Source organism: Macaca nemestrina, chromosome 11 (genome assembly GCF_043159975.1).
Source record: "Macaca nemestrina isolate mMacNem1 chromosome 11, mMacNem.hap1, whole genome shotgun sequence".
Classification (NCBI taxonomy): domain Eukaryota; kingdom Metazoa; phylum Chordata; class Mammalia; order Primates; family Cercopithecidae; genus Macaca; species Macaca nemestrina.
The window spans coordinates 113,348,256-113,371,836 of NC_092135.1; the positions used below are offsets into that span (position 1 = coordinate 113,348,256).

The 23,581-nt window shown below is 40.7% G+C and overlaps 1 protein-coding gene across 1 annotated transcript in view; it reads left to right on the plus strand.

Annotated features, from left to right (window-relative positions):
- The window catches only part of LOC105481165 (5-aminoimidazole-4-carboxamide ribonucleotide formyltransferase/IMP cyclohydrolase), a 38,642-nt gene that overhangs the window by 6,482 nt on the left and 8,579 nt on the right, over positions 1–23,581 (plus strand). Inside the window, exons 3-12 of the mRNA XM_011740515.3 lie at positions 32–108; positions 1,534–1,600; positions 5,797–5,885; positions 6,856–7,007; positions 7,682–7,838; positions 13,820–13,945; positions 14,781–14,888; positions 16,003–16,088; positions 17,410–17,499; positions 20,154–20,282. Coding sequence (XP_011738817.2) covers positions 32–108; positions 1,534–1,600; positions 5,797–5,885; positions 6,856–7,007; positions 7,682–7,838; positions 13,820–13,945; positions 14,781–14,888; positions 16,003–16,088; positions 17,410–17,499; positions 20,154–20,282 — 1,081 coding nt within the window. The remainder of the gene's footprint in view (positions 1–31; positions 109–1,533; positions 1,601–5,796; positions 5,886–6,855; positions 7,008–7,681; positions 7,839–13,819; positions 13,946–14,780; positions 14,889–16,002; positions 16,089–17,409; positions 17,500–20,153; positions 20,283–23,581) is intronic.

Here is a 23,581-nt window from a genome sequence, read left to right on the forward strand (position 1 = left end):
AGTAGTATTATTCTGTTTATCTGTTTTTCAGAGATGTCTCCGAGTTGACGGGATTTCCCGAAATGTTGGGGGGACGTGTGAAAACTTTGCATCCTGCAGTGCATGCTGGTAAGTGGTTGGTATCTTTAGTGTAGAACAGTCAGTGGTTTCTAGGAATATTTTAGTTGATAACGTCCTAAAATAAAGGAAGAAAAAGGCTCAAGAGAAATTTACATATAAAGTTAATGTTATGAAGTTGCTGGCAAATTTCATAATATGTTAGAACTGGTTTAAAATCCGGCTTGTCTTACTACTTGATGAATTCAGATTGTTTTCCTCTGCTTGCTATTAGTCCTCACCTGATGCGTAATTTAGAGGCTGGTATTTCCTGCTCGAGTGGCTGAAGATATTTAGATTTCATAGTATGAAAAGACTTTTAAAATAGTTCAAACTTAGAATGAAGCATCACAATGTAACCGACTTGCCAAAGAATGTTTTTTCAAAGTGCTTTACATTTGTTCATTCACCTGAGAATGAACTATATATAAACCAAAGTGACAAGAAACTGATATCCTAGTTTGTCAGTTGTGGTACAATTTGGTGAATAAAGCTGAATGGCTACAGATCATCAGACATCCATTGACTTACAGGAACGCATAGACTGTTCTGGAACTAGAAACAGTTTTGTAAAATTCTGTGTACCTTTTTTATATTTTATTGCTCAAGAAAAGGGGAGCAAGAACTGAAGAAAAGATTTTTAAATGTATCCTTTTTTTTTTTTTTTTTTGAGACAGGGTCCCACTCTTGCCCAGGCTGGAGTGCAGTGGTGCGATCACAGCTCGCTATAGCCTCTGCCTGCCTCCCAGGCTCAAGCAGTTCTCCCACCTTCGCCTCCCAAGTAGGTGGGACTAGAGGCATATGCCACCATGACCAACTAATTCTTGTATTTTTTATAGGGAAGGGGTCTTACCTTGTTGCCCAGGCTGGTCTCAAACTCCTGGGCTCAAGCAATCCCCGACCTTAGCCTCCCAAAGTGCTGATATTACAGGCATGAGCCACTGTGGCCAGCCAAATATATCTGTTAATCCTGATTTTTTTGTTTGATAACTCCTCAACTATATGTTTGATATTCTTTAAGAATATTATGCTGGGCATGGTGGCTCTTGCCTGTAGTCCCAGCACTTTGAGAGCTGAGACAGGAGAATTGCTTGAGCCCAGGAGTTTAAGATCACCCTGGGCAACGTGGCAATACCCCCCTTCTCTTTAAAAAATTAAAAAGACCAGCTGGGTGTGGTGGTGCATGCCTGTAGTCCCAGCTACTTGGGAGGCTAAGGTAGGAGGATTGCTTGAGCCCTGGAGATTAGGGCTATAGTGAGTTGTGATTACGCCACTGCAATCCAGCCTGGGCAATAGAGCGAGACCATCTCAAAAAAAAAAAAAAAATTTGTTTTTAATCGAGAGGATTTAATTTGATTGAAGACACTATGTTGAAAGAAATTCCTTAATCTTACTTGTTTTTTGAACCTAATACTTTGTTTAACTTTGTTAAATTAGGAATCCTGGCTCGTAATATCCCAGAAGATAATGCTGACATGACCAGACTTGATTTCAATCTTATAAGGTAAAAACCTGAAATTGAACTTTGAACACATTATGACCAATGACAAAGACTGTGCCAGACCTGGTATCCCTGGTTTTTCTTACTCACTGTAGACATTTACTGCCTGCCTTCTGTGTGACTTTGTATGTGTGTAAGCATTTTGGTTTGGCCAGATTTATATAACCAAAATACATACTTAAGGTTTTTAGGAAGTTAGAGTCTAAATCTTAGTATGTATAGGTTGAGTATCCCCTATCTGAAATGCTTGGGACCCAGAAGTGTCTTGGATTTCAGATTTCTTCAGATTTTGGAATATTTGCGATAACATATCAGTTGAGCATCCCTCAGAAATCCGAAATGCCCCAGTGAGCATTTCCTCCGAGTGTCGTGTTGACATGCAAAAAGTTTCAGGTTCTGGAGCATTTCAGATTTTGGAGCGTTTCAGATTTCAGGTTTTCCTATTAGGGATTATCAACTTGCACAACTAACTGAGTTATTTGCATAAAGATACTGGCTGTTTCTCTTAAATATACATAACAGCTTTATTGAGATCTAATCCACATACCATACAACTCACCAATTTAAAATGTACAAATCAGTGGTTCACAGAAGTTGTGCAACCATTACTGTGTTAGTCTATTCTGCATTGCTATAAAGGAATACTAGAAGCTGGGTAATTTATAAAAATAGGTTTATTTTGGCTCATGGTTCTACAGACGGTACAAGAAGCATGTTGCCAGCGTCAGCTTCTGGTAAGGGCTTCAGGAAGCTTACAGTCACAGTGGAAGGCAGAGGGGGAGCTGGCATATCACATGAGAAGAAGCAAGAGAGAGGGAGAGGAGGAGTTGCCCGGCTCTTTTACTTTTTAAATTTTATTCTTAATTTAATTTTATTTTATTTTGAGACAGGGTCTCACTCTGTTGCTCAGGTTGGAGTTCATTTGCACGACCTTGGCTCACTGCAACCTCTGCCTCTCGCATTCAAGTGATTCTCCTGCCTCAGCCTCCTGAGTAGCTGAGATTATAGGCATTTGTCACCACACCCAGTTCATTTTTACTATTTTTAGTAGAGATGGGGTTTCACCATGTTGGTCAGGCTGGTCTCAGAACTCCTGACCTCAAATGATCCACCCACCTCGGCCTCCCAGAGTGCTGGAATTAGGTGTGAGCCACCACGCCTGGCCTTCCCGGCTCTTTTAAACAACCAACTCTACATGAACTCAGAGTGAGGACTCATTATGGGGAGGGCACCAAGCCATTCATAAGGGATCTGCCCTTGTGACCCAGTCACCTCCCACCAGGCCATACCTCCAACATTGGGGATCACATTTCAAAATGAGATCTGGAGAGGACACACATCCCAAACCATATTAATTGCCACATCCCAGGCTGGTCTTGAACTCCTGACCTCAGGTGATCCGCCCATCTTGGCCTCCCAAAGTGCTGGGATTACAGGTGTGAGCCACCATGCTCAGCCCACAAAAGTTTTTAATTTTGATGATGTTGAATTTATTTATTTTTTTGTTGCTTGTGTTAATGGTGTCATATCTAAGAAACTATTGTCTAATCCTCAGTGATGAAGATTTTTGTGTATATTTTCTTTCTTTCTTTCTTCCTTTTTTTTTTTTTTTTTTTGAGATGGAGTTTCGCTCCTGTTGCCCGGGCTGGAGTACAATGGTGTGATCTTGGCTCACTGCAACTTCTGCCTCCTAGGTTCAAGCGATTCTTATGCCTCAGCCTCTCAAGTAGCTGGGATTACAGGTGCCCGCTACCACGCCCAGCTAATTGTTTTGTGTTTTTAGTAGAGACGGGGTTTCTCCATGTTGACCAGGCTGGTCTCGAACTCCTGACCTCAGGTGATCTACCCGCCTCGGCCTCCCAAAGTGCTGGAATTACAAGCGTGAGCCACTGCACCCAGCCTGTGTACATTTCTTTTAAGAGTTATTTTAGTGTTAGTTATTATAGTGTTAGTCTTTGTTTCATTTTAAGTTAATTTTTATATACAGACATGAAATAGAAGTCTTACTTTGTTTGTGGCTGTCCCGTTGTCTCAGCATCGTTTGTTGAAAAGACTGTTCTTTGCCCAGTCGAATGGTCTTGGCACCCTTGGTCTGCGTGCCTATTGTTATGCCAGTACCACACTATTACTACAGGTTGGTAATAAATTTTGAAATCAGCAAGTGTGAGTCCTCCAACTTCCTTTTTCTTATTCAAGAATGGCTTTGACTCTTCGGGGTCCCTTGTATTTCCACATGATTTTTAGAATCAGCTTGTCCATTTCTGCAAAACAACGCAGTTGGAATTTTCATAGGGATTGTGTTGAATCTGTAGATCAATTTGGGAAATGTTGCCATCCTAAGAATATTAAATTTTCCAGTCTGTGAACATGGGGTGTCTTTCTATTCATTTAGATTGTCTTTAATTTCTTTTAACATTGTCTTGTGAAGTAGAATTGTTTTCTTAATTTTTTTCTCATTCATTGCCAATGTATATTTTAATACAATTGAATTTTGTATATTGTTCATATATCCTGCGGCTTTGCTGCACTCATTTATTAGTGCTAAGAGGTTATTTTTGTGAATTTGGGATTTTCGGTATACTAGATGATATCATCTGCAAATGGAGATAACTTCACTGCTTTCTTTCCTGTCCTGATGCCTTTTATTTTCTTTTCTTTGCTAATTGCCCTGGCTAGAACTTCTAGTACAGTGTTCAGTAGAAGTGGTAAGAATGGATGTTATTGTTTTGTTCCTTTTCTTAAGACGGAGTTTTGCTCTTGTCACCCGAGTTGGAGTGCAGTTGCGTGATCTTGGCTCACTGACCTCCGCCTCCCGGGTTCAAGTGATTCTCCTGCTTCAGCCTCCCAAGTAACTGGGATTACAGGCGTGTGCCACCTTGCCCAGCTAATTTTGTATTGTTAGTAGAGACAGGGTTTCTCCATGTTGGTCAGGCTGGTCTTGAACTCCCAACCTCAGGTGATCTGCTCTCCTCAGCCTCCCAAAGTACTGGGATTACAGGTGTGTGCCACCTTGCCCGACTAATTTTTGTATTTTTAGTAGAGACAGGGTTTCACCATATTGACTAGGCTGGTCTCAGACTTCTGACCTCAGGTGATCCGCCTGGCTTGGCCTCCCAAAGTGCTGGGATTACATGCGTGAGCCACCGGCTTGGCCTCTTATCTTGTTTCTGAGTTTAGGGGAAAAGTATTTAGTCATTCACCATCAAGTATGATGTTAGCTGTGGGTTTTTCTTACACTTTGTCATGTTCAGTAAGTTCCCTTCTATTTTTAATTAGTTGAGTATTTTTATATGAATAGCTGAATTTTGTCAAATCCTTTTTGTACATCTATTGAGATGATCAGGTGGTTTTTTGATTTTTCTAGATGCAGTTTGTTAGTGTTTTGTTGAGGGTTTTTGTGTGAAGGTACCTACCTAAGAGATACTGGTCTCTAGTTTTCTTGTGCCATTTGTCTGGTTTTAGTAGGAGGGCAGTAGACTTAATAAAGATGAGCTGCAAAGTGTTTCCCCTTCTCTTCTGTTCTTCTGTTTTTTGTTTTTTTGTTTTTAATCAGTTTTCAAGTTACGCTTGTTTTGCTAGGGAGCCTGCCCCCAGACCTCCTCACACTACAGGTCTAGGAGTAGAACTGTACTTCACTGATTGTTAATTTTAGATTACTTCTGTATTTTAAATTATTCTTTTGGCATTCCTGTTACCATCATTTTTATGACCTCTCTGAAGGCAAAACAAATGTTTCACCCTTAGAATGCTCTGATATTTTTCATCATTGTACCAATCCATTGGAAAAAGAATCTAAATTCTAATGTTCTGAATAATAGTGATCGCATTCCAAAATGTGGATGTTGTCTGTAATCTTGTACTTTATCCTTTTATTAAAATGTTTTATAAATGTTTGATGGCTTGGTGGTTCCAGGTAGCTAAGGTTACGCAAGCAGCAGCGTTGCAGTGTGACGTGGAGGGAGTACTGTGTATCCAGATCCGGACAGCACCTGCTGACTAAATTCCCTCTGCTCGACCCCAGCAGGACACCCTGACTTTTTAACACACTTGTTAGAACTCCAAAATGTCAGGCTCATAGTTTATATTTTAGTTCTGTATGGCTTTTGATAACGTTAATAGTACTGACTTGTCTTTTTCCTAGATAGCCGTAAACCACATGAGTGGAGTTTTTAATGACGCCAGATTCGTCTTTGTTTTAGAGTTGTTGCCTGCAATCTCTATCCCTTTGTGAAGACAGTGGCTTCTCCAGGTGTAACTGTTGAGGAGGCTGTGGAGCAAATTGACATTGGTAAGTCAGAAAAACCATTTTAGAAGACTGAGAGAGGAGAGAATTATTTAAATTTTAGTGAGATTTCATTTTGACTTTCATTACTGAGGAAATAGAAAATAACTGCTTCTGGATTGTGTTTTGGGATTACTATAATTCATTTATATTTTCTTTTTTCATTTATATTTTCTTTTTTTATTTTTTTTGAGATGGAGTCTGGCTCTGTTGCCCAAGCTGGAGTGCAGTGGCATGATCTCGGCTCACTGCAAGCTCCGCCTCCCGGGTTCATGCCATTCTCCTGCCTCAGTCCCCCGAGTAGCTGGAACTATAGGCGCCCGCCAGCATGCCCGGCTAATTTTTTGTAGTTTGCTTAGTAGAGATGGGGTTTCACCGTGTTAGTCAGGATGGTCTCTATCTCCTGACCTCGTGATCCGCCTGCCTTGGCCTCCCAAAGTGCTGGGATTACAGGCATGAGCCACTGCGCCCGGCCTCATTTATATTTTCTAAGCTATTTTTTGTGTGCAGAGATTCATCTGGGTAATTTTCCTGATTTTTTTTCTCTTTTTTTTTTTTTTTTTTTTTGAGACGGAGTCTTGCTTTGCCCCCCAGGCTGGAGTGCAGTGGTGCAATTTCGGCTCACTGCAACCTCTGCCTCCCAGGCTCAAGTGATTATCCTGCCTCAGCCTCCTGAGTAGCTGGGATTACAAGTGCACACCACCAAGCCCAGCTAATTTTTTTTTTTTTATTTTTAGTAGAGACGGGGTTTTGCCATGTTGGCCAGGCTGGTCTCGAGCTCCTGACCTCAGGTGATCCATCTGCCTCAGCCTCCCAAAGTGCTGGGATTCCAGGCGTGAGCCACCGTGCCCAGCTTATTTTCCTGATTTTTAAGTCAAGAATTAAAATGGAAGTACATGCACAATGACTTTATTTCAAAGAGGTTCATAAGCTGATAGGGACATACAAAAATCATTATGTCTTTTGTTCTTCAAAGGTGGAGTAACCTTACTGAGAGCTGCAGCCAAAAACCATGCTCGAGTGACAGTAGTGTGTGAACCAGAGGACTATGTGGCAGTGTCCACGGAGATGCAGAGCTCCGAGAGTAAGGACACCTCCTTGGAGACTAGACGCCAGTTAGCTTTGAAGGTGGGATGCACTGTCATGATATTGTGAGTTATATCCATGGAGTGCAGCATTTGCCAGACCAGTCAGTATTCAATTCTTGGTAGATTGCATCACCTACCAAAGCTCTGCGTGGGGTTGCTGTCCTTTTGTTAAAAATTGAGAGACCAGCTATTACAGAGGTATTCTGTCACAAAGATTGAAAGAGGGCCGGCGCGGTGGTTCACACCTGCAATCCCAGCACTTTGGGAGGCCGAGGCTGGCAGATCACCTGAGATCAGGAGTTCGAGACCAGCCTGGCCAACGTGGTGAAACCCCGTCTCTACTAAAAATACAAAGATTAGCTGGGTGTGGTGGTGTATGCCTGTAATCCCAACTACTCGGGAGACTGAGGCAGGAGAATCGCTTGAACCCAGGAGGTGGAAGTTGCAGTGAGCCGAGATCACACCACTGCACTCTAGCCTGGGTGGCAGAGTGAGACTTTGTCTCAAAAAAAAAAAAGATTGAAAGAGATTTGGAAAGGGGTAATTTGTTGGGCCATTCATTGCTTTGGTGTCATTCATGGTGTCATCATATCGTGCGGCCACCACATAGCACTGAATGGTGAGGAGATCTTGTTTGCCGTGGACCTAGAAAACCATCTTGTCCCCGCTTTGGGAAGTGCTGCTAGTGTCTCACAAAACTTACGCTTTTTGTAGGCATTCACTCATACGGCACAATATGATGAAGCAATTTCAGATTATTTCAGGAGACAGTACAGCAAAGGCATATCTCAGATGCCCTTGCGCTATGGAATGAACCCTCATCAGACCCCTGCCCAGCTGTACACACTGAAGCCCAAGCTTCCCATCACAGGTAAAGCCTGAGCGTTCTGTGGCATGGTTTGCTGTGTCTGGAGAGTGTGTGTTTCTCTGTATTGCATCTGATGTGGTTCACATTCAGAAGATGATACATTCCATAATGCCTCTTGAAGCCATGTGATAACCATCTGGTTGGAGATGCCATTTGGACTGAAGAGCACAGAAGTTGAGTAGTCTGGAGTTCTGAAAAGGTGTCATGTGGAGATGGAGATTGGAATGTCTCCGCCGGGTAGATGTTTTTGAAGACAGGAGACAGGATGGGATGGCCTGGATTTTATAGAGAAGAGGGTCAAGAATGAGCTTTGGGGTAAAGGCTTGGTAGGTATACTGTGGAGGAACCAGCAGAAGAAAACTTGTGAAATTCCTGTTGCTGACTCTTGAGGAGCAAGTTTTCTAAGCCCTTTAGGTTTCCCCAGACATTACTGAAGAAATTGCAGCCTCTGGAAGAAGTCTGACTATTCTCCAAGGTCTGCTTTGTGGTGAGCCCGTCCTGGGGGTTGGTGCTGGGTATGTAAGGAGCCTGATGACCACTGGCAGGTTGGCTTCCAAGGAGCCATTTGCGGAGAGGGACAGCTGCAATACTGGATGCTGGCTTCTGCCCTGGCATTAGGATGTAGCCTCTCCTCCAGGAAGGACCCAGTATTTGATGAAGTAACATAAACCATCAAGTTCTCAGGAATTTGAATTGTTTTGGAGACCTAAATGTGTTGATGGTCTGGCACAGAGCAGTTGTGCATTTGAGAACAGAAAAGGGACTGTTTGTTTTGCAAATGTTGTAAGAAGCAGTTTCCTTGGAATGTTGGAGCTAGAAGCCCAATTGAAGTAGGCCAAAGGAGAAATGTGATGTTAAGAACTAACAATGTTAAAGAGGTTTCTTTGGCCGGGCGCGGTGGCTCACGCCTGTAATCCCAGCACTTTGGGAGGCCGAGGCGGGCGGATCACAAGGTCAGGAGATCGAGACCACGGTGAAACCCCGTCTCTACTAAAAATACAAAAAATTAGCCGGGCGAAGTGGCAGGCGCCTGTAGTCCCAGCTACTCGGGAGGCTGAGGCAGGAGAATGGCGTGAACCCGGGAGGCGGAGCTTGCAGTGAGCCGAGATCGCGCCACTGCACTCCAGCCTGGGCGACAGAGCGAGACTCCGTCTCAAAAAAAAAAAAAAAAAAAAAAAAAGAGGTTTCTTTGAACAGAGAAAGTAGGACTTCCCATGGGTTGGTAGAGTTTAGAGAGAGTTTTTAAATTTGTTCTGTTCCAAAGGTAGGCTGTGAGAGCCTGTCCTGCTCTGGTACAAGGGAGAGTGGGGGCAGGGACAGAGGTGAGAGTCCCAGGCATGGAGGCCTTGGAATCCCAAGCACTGCTGGGGTAGCTGGCCTTGGCTGAGAGCAAGGGCAGCCTCCTTCCTGCCTGGGGCGGTCAGCATTTGCTGGTGGGATGCAGCCTGGGCTTCCTTTCTCTGTCACCAGCTGAGAGAGCAATGGGGAGGGGAGCAGCGTGCCAGGTGGGAGGAGAATATGAAATAGTCTTCATGTTTGCTGCATTCTATTGTTCTGCCTCAGATAGATTTTTTTTCTTTTTTTAATTAAGATGATGGAGTCTCTCGCTCTATCACCCAGGCTGGAGTGCAGTGGTGCAATCTCTGGTTCAAGCGATACTCCTGCCTCAGCCTCCTGAGTAGCTGGGATTACAGGTGCGCACCACCATGCCTGGCTAGTTTTTCTATTTTTAGTACAGATGGGATTTCACCATGTTGGCCAGGCTGGTCTCAGACTCCTGACCTCAAGTAATCTGCCCGCCTCAGCCTCCCAGAGTGCTGGGATATTACGGGTGTGAGCCACCACACCTGGCCTCAGATACATTTTGACACTAACACTTCGCAAGTCCTCACAGCACAGTAATATTTTAAAAATGGAAATCGGATGATGTGAGACCCTACTGAAAACCATTCCTTGGCTTTTCTTAAGCACCTTGCCCTGCCCCACAAACCCTATGCTGCCTGCCTGCCACGTATCTGCCCCCTCTGCAGCTCTCCCTGCCCTGGCTCCTAGCCCCTCTGCCCTGTGCCTCCAGTGGGCCCAGCTCCTTCCGCTCCAGAGCCTCTGGGGCCTTGTCCCCTTCACCCAGAATTCTTCCCTCTGCCCTTCACGATCCTGGTTTCTTGTTATTCAGTCCTCACCTCCTCAGAGAAGCCTTCCCTGACCACTCAGACCAAAGTAGCCGCCCATGATGCTTTCATCCCGTCACCCTGTTTTGCTGCACGTGTTTCTGTTTATTCCGTTCAAGTTGTCGTTCCCCATTAGGATGGCAGCTTCTTTTTTTTTTGAGATGAAGTTTCACTCTTTTTGCCCAGACTGGAACTCAGCGGTGCTGTCTTGGCTTACCGCAAACTCCACCTCCCAGGTTCAAATGATTCTCCTGCCTTAGCCTCCCGAATAGCTGGGAATACAGGCGCCTGCCACCACAACCGGCTATTTTTGTATTTTAGTAGAGATAGGGTTTCACCATGTTGGCCGGCTGGTCCTGAGCTCCTGACCTCAGGTGATCTGCCTGCCTCGGCCTCCCAAAGTGCTGGGATTACAGGCATGAGCCACAGCGCCCGGCCAGGATGTCAGGTTCTGAGAGCAGAAGCTGCATCTGTTTTTGTTTGTTGCCGAATCCCCAGGGTTTAGAAGACTGCTTGGCACATTCCCTAAATGTTTACTGAATGAACAATTAGAAACCTGACATTTTGCACAAATTTTTCCTTCTAGGACTTCTTGAAACCGATTTGTCTGCTGTTATATCTGAGCTATTTCCTGCTTATAGTTTATATTCTCCATTAAGATTCTAAGGCAAAAAAAAAAATCCCTATGTACTGTCAGTTCTTACACTTTTCATTTTCCAAAGCGTTTTCACTGGACTATATAAAAGCCTTCATTGTTCCTTAGACTGTGTGTGTGTTTCTTTTGAAGTTTAAAGTATTATTTGTGGTAAACATGGCAGAGGTGGCCCTGGACACATAAATAAGCGTTTCTTGTGTGAGATTCCCAGGGTTTCTCCCCATCATGGACTTATTTCCACAACAGAAAAGGCAGTTTGCCTTTTCATATGGTTTGAGTATTTGGCAGCGATGTTATTACGAAGTGTACAGTTGTGTTTGTATCTAAAACAAAATTGAAGCAAGAACAAAGATGGGGTTGTATGAGTGTGTGTATGTGTCTGAGATTTTAATGACTGGTTTGCTTATGTTTGGAAACACGAAGATTCCTATTTATTTCAGCTATTTACTAGATTAAGCAACTTTCATCATTTCTCTGTTGCACTTTCTATTTCAGTTATTAATGTCTTTGAAAATTTGATATTTGAAGGGGAACCAGATACTCTTTTTTATTTTGAGGCAGAGTCTTGCTCTGTTGCCCAGGCTGGAGTGCGGTGGCGTGATCTCGGCTCACCACAAACTCTGCCTCCCAGGTTCAAGCGATTCTCCTGCCTCAGCCTCCTGAGTAGTTGGGATTACAGGCATGTACCACCACGCCTAGCTAATTTGTGTATTTTTAGTAGAGACGGAGTTTCACCATGTTGGCCAGGCCAGTCTAAAACTCCCAACCTCAGGTGATCCACCCGCCTTGGCCTCCCAAAGTGTTGGGATTACAGGCATGAGCTACCACACCCATCCAGATACTCTTAACTATGAGATGTTTCAGAAACCAAAAGTTTTCTCCCACTTACCAACCTTAGCCTAAACCATCTATGATGAGTGGGAGGGAGATGGGGTAGTCATACATATGGTGTTTTGTTTTATTATGCGCGTTGTATGCCTTAGGGGATATTTTACTTTTATTGTTTACTATTTATTGCCTAGTTTGTTTCTTCTGTGCCTCTCCCGTAAATTTCATGAGGACAGTGATTTTATTTGACTTGATTTTTGGTTGGGGGAATTATTTTTTCAAGTTCTTTTTAAAATGGGCTTTATTTTTTTAGAGTAGTTAACAGGTTTACAGAAAATACACAGTGATTATAGGGAATTTCCATATACCCCCTCTTCCCCATAGTTTCTTCTATTGACATCATGCATTAGCGTGGTTCATTTGTTACATTTGATGAACTGATTTTGATTTCATCATTATTAAGTAAGGTTCATAGTTTAACATTCGTTCTTTGTGTTGTACATTCTCTGTATTTGGAAAAATGCATAGTGGTATGTATCCCCCATTACAGTATCACACACAATCGTTTCAATGCCCTAAAACTCCCTTGTGCTCCTCCTCATCCCCTCTTTCCCTTCTCCCCAACCCTTTGCAACCACTGTCATCTTTTTCTCTTTTCTTTTTTTTTTTTGTTTTTTGAATGGAGTCTTGCTATGTTGTCTGAGCTGGTCTTGATCTCCTGGGACTCAAGCAATCCTCCTGCCTTGGCCTCTTAAGGTGCTGGGATTACAGGCATGCACCACCATGCCCAGCTATTTTTACTGACTCTGTACCAATTTCCAGAATGTCAAATAGTTGGGATCATACAGTATGGAGCCTTTTAGACACTTTCACTGAACAACATGCATTAAGTTTCTTCCATGTCTTTTTGTGGCTTGGTAGCTTAATGCTGAGTAATATTTCATTGTGTATGAATGCACCACATTTTATCCATGGACATATTGAAGGGCATCAAAACTTCCAAAACTACTAAAAAGGACAGTTTTGGTAGTTGATGAACAAAATTGCTATAATTGTTTGTGTGCAAGTTTTCAACTCATTTTGGTAAATACCTAATATTTTCTTTTACTGTAGACTATTTATTGCCTATTTTTTATTTGCCTCCCAGTAAGCTCCGTAGGGACAGTGACTTTTTTTTTAAGAGGGTTGCAGGGACGGTTTTTTCCACTGATGTATCCTGAATACCTAGAACAGTGCTTAACATCGTAGTAGGCATTCAGTAAACATTTGGCAGGGTCTTTAAAAACTAGTAAATACTTGGCAAGGTCTTTAAAAACTATCTTAACCCATGAAGGACATGAAATTATACTTTTTTTTTTTTTTGAGACGGAGTCTTGCTCTTGTTGCCCACGCTGGAGTGCAGTGGCGTGATTTTGGCTCACTACAACCTCTGCCTCCCAGGTTCAAGCGATTCTCCTGCCTCAGCCTCCCGAGTTGCTGGGATTACAGGCGCCTGCCACCAAACCCAGCTAATTTTTGTATTTTTAGTAGAGACGGGGTTTCACCGTGTTGGCCAGGCTGGTCTTGAACTCCTGACCTCATGATCTGCCCATCTCGGCCTCCCAAAGTGCTGGGGTTATAGCCATGAGCCATTGTACTCGGTTCATTTTGTTTTTAATTAGTGCTGGCCCACCATTTCTTTCTGTGTGCTGAACTTCTTATGTTTATTCACAGGAGATACTAGCTCCTAAAAAAAATCTGCCAATGGTAAGACACTAGGTAATGGAAAACTCTGAAGTTGCAGTCTCCTTTTAACTACAGTTCCGCTTTAGGCAGAGTCTGCTGAGTTTGCCATTAAAGAAGGAAAAAAACCACATTATTTCTTCTCTTCTTCTTCCACCCACAGCTGTTGCTTTAGCTTGTAATATAATTTCTTAAATCTATAGGGTTTATGACTTAAATTTTGTACCGTCTCTGTAATTACCTCAATTGTTTAATCTTAGTTCTGTATTTACATGAATTCCTGACTGATCACTAGTCTTGTCATAGTTTCTCCCATCCCTAAATCTCTATTTAGGGATGGTTCTGGTCCTCCAGTCGTGTGTGTGTGTGTGTGTGTGTGTGTGTGTGTGTGTGTGTGTGTTCATGTACATGTGCATTTTTTTTTTTTTTACAGATGGGCTCAGGCTCAGTTGCTTTGTTCTTTATCATCAAGATTTTATGCTTGTGTATATCTCTTTGGCTTTTAATTATACTTAAAACATTTGTTTAGTCATGTTATTTTTTGAGAAGTGTGCATACATCTGACCTCACTGATCCTGCTTAGTAATGTGCATGTATATTTTTACATTCAGTTCTAAATGGAGCCCCTGGATTTATAAACTTGTGCGATGCTTTGAACGCCTGGCAACTGGTGAAGGAACTCAAGGAGGCGTTAGGTATTCCAGCCGCTGCCTCTTTCAAACATGTCAGTCCAGCAGGTAAAGCTCTGCGCTCTAGAACGTTCCAGAATTGTTCGAAAGGCATTTCTTCTTAAATTTTTTTGAATATTAACAAGTTCTAATGTGAATATAGACATTCTATGAAATCTGAAAGTCATCTGTTGATAACAGTATCAGTGTAACAATCTAAAATCTGATACACACACACACACAGAAAATTGTGTAATATTGTCAGATAGGAAAATGAGGCAGGAATTCGCAGGGTAGAACCATAAAAGTTTAGAAAATAAAAGTGAAATATCCTAATGCAGTAGACTAAGTCTTTTCCCACATCTTTGAAAATGTAATGGAGTAAACATAAAGAAGAAGTTCTTAGGACTGTTTATCTGAAACTTCTTGTAGTCATTGTATGAGATACTTTGCTTCTGTGTTTAAATCATTATTTCTGCAATCGAGCTGTCTGTACACCACATCTTGCTGACAGTCCAGCACATGATTTGTTCTCAGATGTTTATTGGATGTTAAAGCGATGTGAGTGGGGAAGAAATAAATGATGTGTGATATCAAAGTGATATCAAGCAGAACAGAGAAAGAGACAGTAATGAAGTAAACCAGCTTCACCTACACGCTGGGTACTGTCAGGCTTCAGTGGCTCTGTGGTTTCAGAGGGCAGAGAGGAGATTTCCCTCACAGTGCTCCCACAACCATATTTTTAGTGTTTAATTATCTGGCTAAATAGATTTCTGTTTAGTTTAGCATAGGCACTAGAAAATATGCTGTATAGACTGGATGTTAAGAAAAATGTCTTGATTTAAGTGTTGACAGGTAGTAACTTTAGCTTTCTTGGTTTATGATTTTACTATTTTCTAACCAGGCGCTGCGGTTGGAATTCCACTCAGTGAAGATGAGGCCAAAGTCTGCATGGTCTATGATCTCTATAAAACCCTCACACCCATCTCAACGGCATATGCAAGAGCAAGAGGTCAGACTCCTAGGGCTTTTTGATTTGGAGGAGAAAGAAAAAGCAATGTTTTATCCCGAATAGAATAAAAAGGATAGAATAAAGAAAAAATATATAGATATTCTATGTAATATATAGATGAAATTAAGGGCTTCTATCTCTATATAAATATGTGGTTATTTTATGTAATATAGTTTGATTAAAGTAAAATACCCTTTCATTATAGGATTTCCAATGTTTACTAATATTTAAGAGTGATTATATGAGTGTCTCAAAAGACATTTGTTTATAAAAGTATGTTAGTATTTTAAGATAATAAATGGAAACACAATTGGAATTTGGTGAATGTAATTTTGCTACTTTAGGCTATTGAATGTGTTATTGTTTAATATGTGACCAAAATTGAAATTATAAAAAGCTATTTTTTTTTTTTTTGAGACCGATTCTTGCTCTGTTTCCCAGGCTGGAGTGCAGTGGCACGATCTTGGCTCACTGCAACCTCCGCCTCCTGGGTTCAAGCAATTCTCCTGCCTCAGCGTCCCAAGTAGCTGGGATTACAGGTGCATGCCACCACGCCCGGCTAATTTTTTTGTATTTTTAGTAGAGACGTGATTTCACCATGTTGGCCAGGCTGGTCTCGAGCTCCTGACCTCAGGTGATTTACCTGCTTCAGCCTCCCAAAGTGCTGGGGTTACAGGCATGATGTATGGCTCTTCTAACTTTACTAAATTTGGTTAGAGTCATGTTTTATCAGAGACATTTACTTGTTGAATTTAATAACCTGTGAATATTTAATATTTGTGAAAGTTCTTGAGAAACTATTATCATAGTTTATCATCTACAGCAGCGGTCAGCAACTTCAGCTGAATCCAGCCTGCTACCTGTTTTTGTGAATATAGTATATATATTAACTGGTCCTTCACAGAAAAAGTTTTCTGAGTGTCACTCTAGAGGGTAAAATTAAAGAATACTTTCTTACTGGTTACTTCAGTTAAATGACTTATCGATCTGTTAAAATCTTATGTAAACAGTAAGGTTAGATTTAGAGAAATGAATTTTCTATGACAGTAGAGAATTTTATTTTTCTATGTCAGGATACTTTGTGATAAATACCTCATTTTAATTTTATTTACAGGGGCTGATAGGATGTCTTCATTTGGTGATTTTGTTGCACTGTCCGATGTTTGTGATGTACCAACTGCAAAAATTATTTCCAGAGAAGTTAGTGGATATTCATGTATCTTAATCTGTGTGTAATTGAATAAAGCTTTATTTGTTCATATTGTTCACTGAAACCATACTATATTTATATTTATATCTTTAAATTAGTTAAGTTTATCATTTAATGTTCATATTTTAAATAGGACATGAATCTTAAATTGTTAATTTTGAGATGTAGTGAATTATTGTTTCAAATGGACATTTGGCTGTTACGATAATTTTTTTTTGAGACGGAGTCTCGCTCTGTCGCCCAGGCTGGAGTGCAGTGGCCGAATCTCAGCTCACTGCAAGCTCCACCTCCCGGATTCCCGCCATTCTCCTGCCTCAGCCTCCCGAGTAGCTGGGACTACAGGCACCCGCCACCTCACCCGGCTAGTTTTTTGTATTTTTTTAGTAGAGACGGGGTTTCACCGTGTTAGCCAGGATGGTCTCGATCTCCTGACCTCGTGATCCGCCCGTCTCGGCCTCCCAAAGTGCTGGGATTACAGGCTTGAGCCACCGCGCCCGGCCAATGTTTTTAACTTATATATTTATTTTAAATTCTTTTGTTGTCTTTATGCCAAAGTTATTGTTTCTGAAGAGCAGAAGTTGTAATCTTAGGTAGTGATGCGATAATGAATCTTATTGTACAATGGGGAAAAAATAGAAGCTACATTAATAAACTTACTCCATCAGTTGAATACCAAACAAGTATTCCAGACAGGTGGGGGTACTGATGGTAGTAGGAAGACAGGAAGAAAAGGAAAAAAGGTTGAATAGCTCAGAAAGGGAAAAAAATAGTCAGAAGTGAAGGCTGAAGGAGCATGTGGCTTGGCAGTATTTTGTTGCTTTAGGATTCTTTCCATGGCTACTGCCATCCCTGAGTTACAGGTTACAGGAGGGCTATGGCGTTTGTACCTTTCGTCATGTTGAATCTCTGATTTAATCTGGTCTTGCTGTTAAGGAAAACGCCTGCCGGAAGAGGTCATTTAACCATGTACTAGCAGAGTCAGGACTAGAATGTGCTCTTGTTCATTCAAAACACTCCCTGAAGAAATATTTCCTCCTGAGGTACGTGCGTTAGAGCACATCACTCATATTTTCTTAGTTTAAACTGAAACGAACAAAAACTTGGAAAGGACAGAAAGTTAGAATCTGCGATACAGAAAGCCGTATTCTACCATAGATTTCTCTTTTTCAAGTATAGCATTAGCATTGTCTGTTGGAGGCAGAAACCAGAACATGCTGCCACATTATTTAAGACTGATAATTGCTGCTAGATTTTTTTAAGAGGTGTTCTCTGATTTTTAAAAATAGAAATTAAAATTTAATATTTTTGCAGGTATCTGATGGTATAATTGCCCCAGGATATGAAGAAGAAGCTTTGACAATACTTTCCAAAAAGAAAAATGGAAATTACTGTGTCCTTCAGGTGAGTGCAATTCATGTTTGAAGCAATAATTTGCACTTTTATTCTGTGTCTCTTCCCCCCTTGTTTAATCTTTCCTTTATACGCATACCCTTCTAGTTTATCCTTATCATCCTTTTCCCCTAATCCTGCATTAAAAAAAAATACTATTAACTTGGGGATTTGAGATGAGGGTAGCTTTCTTACCCTCAATTTTAACTTTTTGCTCGTTGAAATGGCTCATGCCTGTAGTTTCAGCCACTTGAGAGGCTGATGTGGGAGGATGGCTTGAGGCCAGGAATTGGAGGCTGTATTGTGGTACCGTGATGCCTGTGAATAACGACTGCACTCCAGCCTTGGTAGTGTAGTAAGACCATGTCTCTAACATATAATAATAACAATATTTAATGGAAAGTCTGTCCATCCTTCTGTTACCTTTTGAAAAAATAACTAATATTTTAAATTTCTGGATTATCTTTCCTGAAATAGTCTGTATATTCAGCAAATGTTTGCATGTGCATTTCTTTTTCTATTTTCCCATTGACACAAGTGCACCCTGCTTCACCTTCTTGGAAGTTTGTCCTGTATCTCTGTATTTTAACTTACCTAGACAGTCACCAATCTTTAGCGGCTACAAATACCCCCACAGTGAATGACCTAGAAAAGTCCTAAGGGTGAAATTAAGGCTTTAAAACAAGCTATATGTGTATTGATAAGCCTGATTGATACTGCCCCTTTCACATGTTGTAGGCAAATTCATTGTCCTAACTGAAATATATAAGGATGCCTGTTTCCCAACACTTTTGCCAGCATTGTGGTTTTATACTTTTAAAAAGTCTCTGCAATTAGAAAATGGCATCTCAATGTAGTTTTAACATTGTGTGTGGTATAAGCATCTTTTCATGTTTGAATGTTTTTATTCTTTTTATGAACTGTCTTTCCATATTCTTTGATTTTTCTACCAAGCTGTTGAGGTGTTGTGTTTGTTTTATTTTTTTTTTTAACTGATTTTTATGAGCTCTTCTGTATTGGGAAAACTAACTCATGGTCTAAGATTATGCATTGATAAAGCGAAGAGTTATTTCAATTTAAAGTAAAAATTCCTAATGCTGCTTTTCACATAGTATTTGATATCAGAACTCTGTGGAATCCTAATTCCATATAAGGAAAGTTATTAAGTATATTCCTTTGATTGTAAGATACCAATAATTTTATAGTTCACGATAGATTCCATGTCAGCTATTCAAGGAAAGAAGAAAATACCACATTCAAGATACATTTTTTTTTTTTAGCCACTTGACAGTCTGTTGGCCAGGCTAGAGTACAGTGGCGCTATCTTAGCTCACTGCAACCTCTGCCTCCTGGGTTCAAGCAATTCTCCTGCCTCAGCCTCCTGAGTACCTGGGACTACAGGCATGCACTACCAGGCCTGGCTGATTTTTGTATTTTTAGTAGAGACCGGGTTTCACCATGTTGGTCCGGCTGGTCTCGAACTCCTGACCTCAAGGGATCCACCCGCCTCGGTCTCCCAAAGTGTTGGGATTACAGGCGTGAGCCATCACGCCTGGCCTCCAGTTTCTTAATCAAGTTTTTTTGTTGTTGTTGTTGTTACTAAGAGTATTATGTGCTTAACAACTATTAGCATTTTCTTGTAGCATCATGGAAAATATTTTCCAAAACCTGAATCATTGTCTTGATCTCTTTAACACCTGATAGTACCATGTTGGAGAGTGTCAAAGGAATATGAGGACTTCATTGCTATTTTACTTATTTGAGTATTTGGCTTAGTTTGCACATTGGATACATGATGATAAGCATGAGACAACTTATCCCTCTACCTGACTTATGATAAGTTTCTCCTAGCATCAGTTAATAGGAGAGCATATCAACTTTAGAAATTTTGTCATGCGTAATACAAAGGAACATTTTAGAATTCAAGAAAATGTAGATTAAGCAGAACTAGTATGTATGGGGTCTTGCTTATAAATTATAGATGTCAGTGCTTTCTAAATCAAAGATCATCCAAAGCATAAAGAAGAAATAGTGTCAAGTTTAAAAAAAAATCCAGGGAGAGAGTAGTGTTACACATATTGTTCCACATACCTCAATGTTTTTTTGGTTCAAAATTTGGGAGAAGAAGTTGACAGTAACTAATACAGATTCCTTCCAAATAACAAAGACCCGGGTTACAAATCCTGTTTTCTCACTTTTAGCTTTTAATTCATGGGTTAGCTGGGTATTTTGTAACAGATTTTTAGAAAGGAAAATTAGAATTTAATGTTTGTGTCACGGCTTATTTAATTAGCACATCTGTTTTATCTGCCGACCTTTCAAAAGAACCATACACATAGTAACTTAGCCAAAAACACACTCACTGGAATCATTGGTTTTTAACATGTTGTATATAGGTTGTAAAATCTATAAAATGCTATTGGGTAGTAAAACCTATAAAAGACTTTGGAGAAAAATATTAGTGCCTGGCTATCGTATTGTATCATGTCAGAACAATTTAACACATCATTTGGTGTGTGAGAAAAATTAGAAAATTAGAAAAATGTGTAACAGAATTAGAAACATGCATGTAACTTTACTTATAATGAAATCTTTTGTACATAAAGTAAATGAAAATTTCAGGGAAGTGGGTAGATCACCTTTAACTTTTACAATTTGTATTTTAGATGGACCAGTCTTACAAACCAGATGAAAATGAAGTTCGAACTCTCTTCGGTCTTCATTTAAGCCAGAAGAGAAATAATGGTGTCGTCGACAAGTCATTATTTAGCAATGTTGTTACCAAGAATAAAGATGTAAGTTGGGAAGTATCTGAACTGACTGCTAGTAACTTCAGTTGGTCTATTTTCAATACTTATGAGCTTTACATTTATTAAGATCTGGATTTAGAACTGCTTTATATGCACACAGCTGTCTCATCTTTGAGTCATCAAATAAGCTTTGGAGTTTAAGAAATGAATCAAAGGCCATGTTAGATGCTTCTGTGCATATGTACATAGAGAGCTATGTAGCTTCAATCGTACATAAATGGGATCATGTGTTCCATAATCTGTCTCCTGTAACTTGCCTTTTTTCCATGTACTAGATGAGGCTACAAATGTGTTTTTGTATCAATAAATACAGATGCTGGGTGCGGTAGCTGACATCTGTAATCCCAACACTTTTGTAGGCCAAGGGGCAGATCTCTTAAGCTCAGGAGTTCAAGACCAGCCTAGCCAATGTGGTGAAACCCTGTCTCTAGAAAAAGTACAAAAATTAGCCTGGCGTGGTATCTGCACCCATAGGCCCAGCTACTCGAGAGGCTGAGGTGGGAGGATTGAATGAGCCTGGGAGATTGAGGCTGCAGTGAGCCGTGTTTGTGCCACTGCACTCCAGTCTGGGTGACAGAACAATACCCTGTCTCAAAAATAAATGCGTAAGTATTCATATCTTTATCTGAAAGTCCATATGGCAATCAGTCCATGTGTAGATGTACTATGATGGATGTTTTTCTTATTTTTACTTTTATTATTTTTGTTTTAAGAGACTGGGTCTCGCTCTGTTGCCCAGGCTGGAGTGCAGTGGTGCGATCATAGCTCACTGCAACGTGGATCTTACGATGGATAATTAGATTGCTTACATTTTCAGTGCTATGATCAATGTTTTTATATAGACAAGTTTTTGGACTTGTGCTCTTTGTTATCTTGTAGTAGGTACATGTTCCTAGGATAATAATGGTGATTTTTGTGTTTTGGATATATTATCTCATTTAACACTTAGATCACTCTTTAGGGCTGACTACCATTGTGTCTGTTATGAAGATCACAAAATTGTACCATAGAGGACAGTTAAGAAATTTGCCCAGAGTTGTACAATAAAGAATGGACAAGCTGACATTTATTTTCTGGAGTATCTTAACTGGGCCTTAAGTTCAAAGGATGTTTTTCCTAGGTCTAAAGTAGGCTGTGCTTGTTTTTCAGTACTTTGAAGGAATCATTCCATTGCTCTCTGGTCTGTCTGGCTGATAGCCTGGAATTTTTTTATTGAGTGCTAGGCACTGGGTATGAAAAAACTGTAGCGATATTTGGAGGGCTGGATGATGTTATTTTTTTCTCCAGTGTTGACTTGTGCTTCGGTTGGGCAGATAAGGTGTAGGAGATATCTTCATTCTGTGAGGAATTGTTGAGCTGATAGGAGTTTAGCCTTCAGTCTTTGTGAGGACTGGTCTGTTTATGGTTCACTCCTGCTCTCTAAATATCTACTGCTGTACGCTGAACTCAGCTTTTGTCCCTTAGTCCTCTAAGACTGCCAAAAGTTGTGCTCAGCCAATTTACCTTTCAGTTTATTGCATGCCACTTGGAAAATACCTTGAGGAGAAAAGCAGACTGTCAGGCCCATTTCTTCCTGCTTCCATTTTCTCTGTGATCTTTGCCTGTTAGTACTTGCTGTCTATCCTCTCTGCCCAGCTTTTTTGTTTGTTACTAAAAGAGGATTGGTCTCTTAGCAAGCTATTTGCTGTAACAGAAGAAGATGGGGGGCTTGCTCCCAGGTCTGACTCCTGAGGCCTTTTCAGTAGAATTGCTGGAAATGAACCTTAAAATCTTTATCCAGAGAGTTCTGTCTGTTGATAAGCATACGATGATTAACACATCTTTTTTTGTTTGTTGATTTAATGTCTATTCTTTTATTTCTGTCTTTGACAATTAATGGTGTCCTGACGTAAAGAAACATGTAGGCATACATAGAAATATCTTTCAGCCCTTTGGAATCCACTCTGGTTGGTTCATGTACTTTGAAAAATACTGAATGGATATTGACCTAGATTCCATGGTACCATGTTGAGAATTGTGCCTACCTATTGAGAGTCTTTTTTCCTAAGGTTTGTAGATATTGGATTCATTAATAATTTAGCGATCTTGATAGGTTTTGTGCCTCTGGATATTTTTTTACAAGGGTGGTGGGTGTGATCTTAATCGTTTATCTAAACTCTCTCCTTGCTTCGTGTGAATTCTTAGTAGAAATTTGGAAACTTAAGGATGAGAGAATGATAGCTTTATTCTCCTTTCTATTTTACCCCTGTCTTTTTAAGTGGATTTTTGTTAACATTCCAGCCTCAGAATTATTAGTCTGGAACCATTTCAGTCCTGAGAGAACCAGACAGGTGGACAGAATGTTTATTAATACTGAACGTGTTTGAATTGTTTCCTCTTCTCCCATTTTTCTTGAATAGTGCTTTAATTGTTTTAACTATTTGTAGCATGTCTCTAAGACTGGATTCCCTTACTCCCAGTCCACTGGCATTTCTCGTATTCCTTGATCCCAACCCAGGATGTCAAGTATATTAGTTTTTATCACGCTGCTGTGAAGAAATTCCTGAGACTGGGTAATTTATAAAGAAAAGAGGTTTAATTGACTCACAGTTCCACACGGTTGGGGAGGCCTCAGGAATTGTACAATCATGGCAGAAGGCACCTCTTCACAGGGCGGCAGGAGAGGGAATGAGTGGAAGCAAGAGAAATGCCATACGCTTACTGTCAGATCTCATGAGACTCACTCATTATCACGAGAACTGCACGGGGGAAACTGCCTCCATGATCCAGTTACCTCCACCTAGTCCCACCTGTGGACACGTGGGGATATTATAATTCAGGGTGACATTTAGGTGGGGACACAGCCAAACTACATCACCAAGATAATCTTTGGAGGTCTAGACATCTATGAAGCTGGCTTTTGCTAATAAGTTTTCTGGGAACCAAAGGAATCAGATTTATAGTTAGTGACTCAAATAGCAGATAAAGATAAAAGATATGTAACAATAATAATACCTTAGAGTAAATTCTTAAGAAATCCTAATAGCTTTTTTAAATTCAACTTTTAATTTTGAGGTGAAAGTTGTAGGTTCACATGCAGTTGTAAGAGTTCCCATGTAACCGTTACCCTATTTCTCCTAATGCTAGCATTTGTCACACTACAGTACAATTCCACAACCATGCCATTGACATTGATAACAGTTGAAGATACAGGACACTTTCTGGCCGGGTGCGGTGGCTCACGTCTGTAATCCCAGCACTTTGGGAGGCCGAGATGGGTGGATCACGAGGTCAGGAGATGGAGA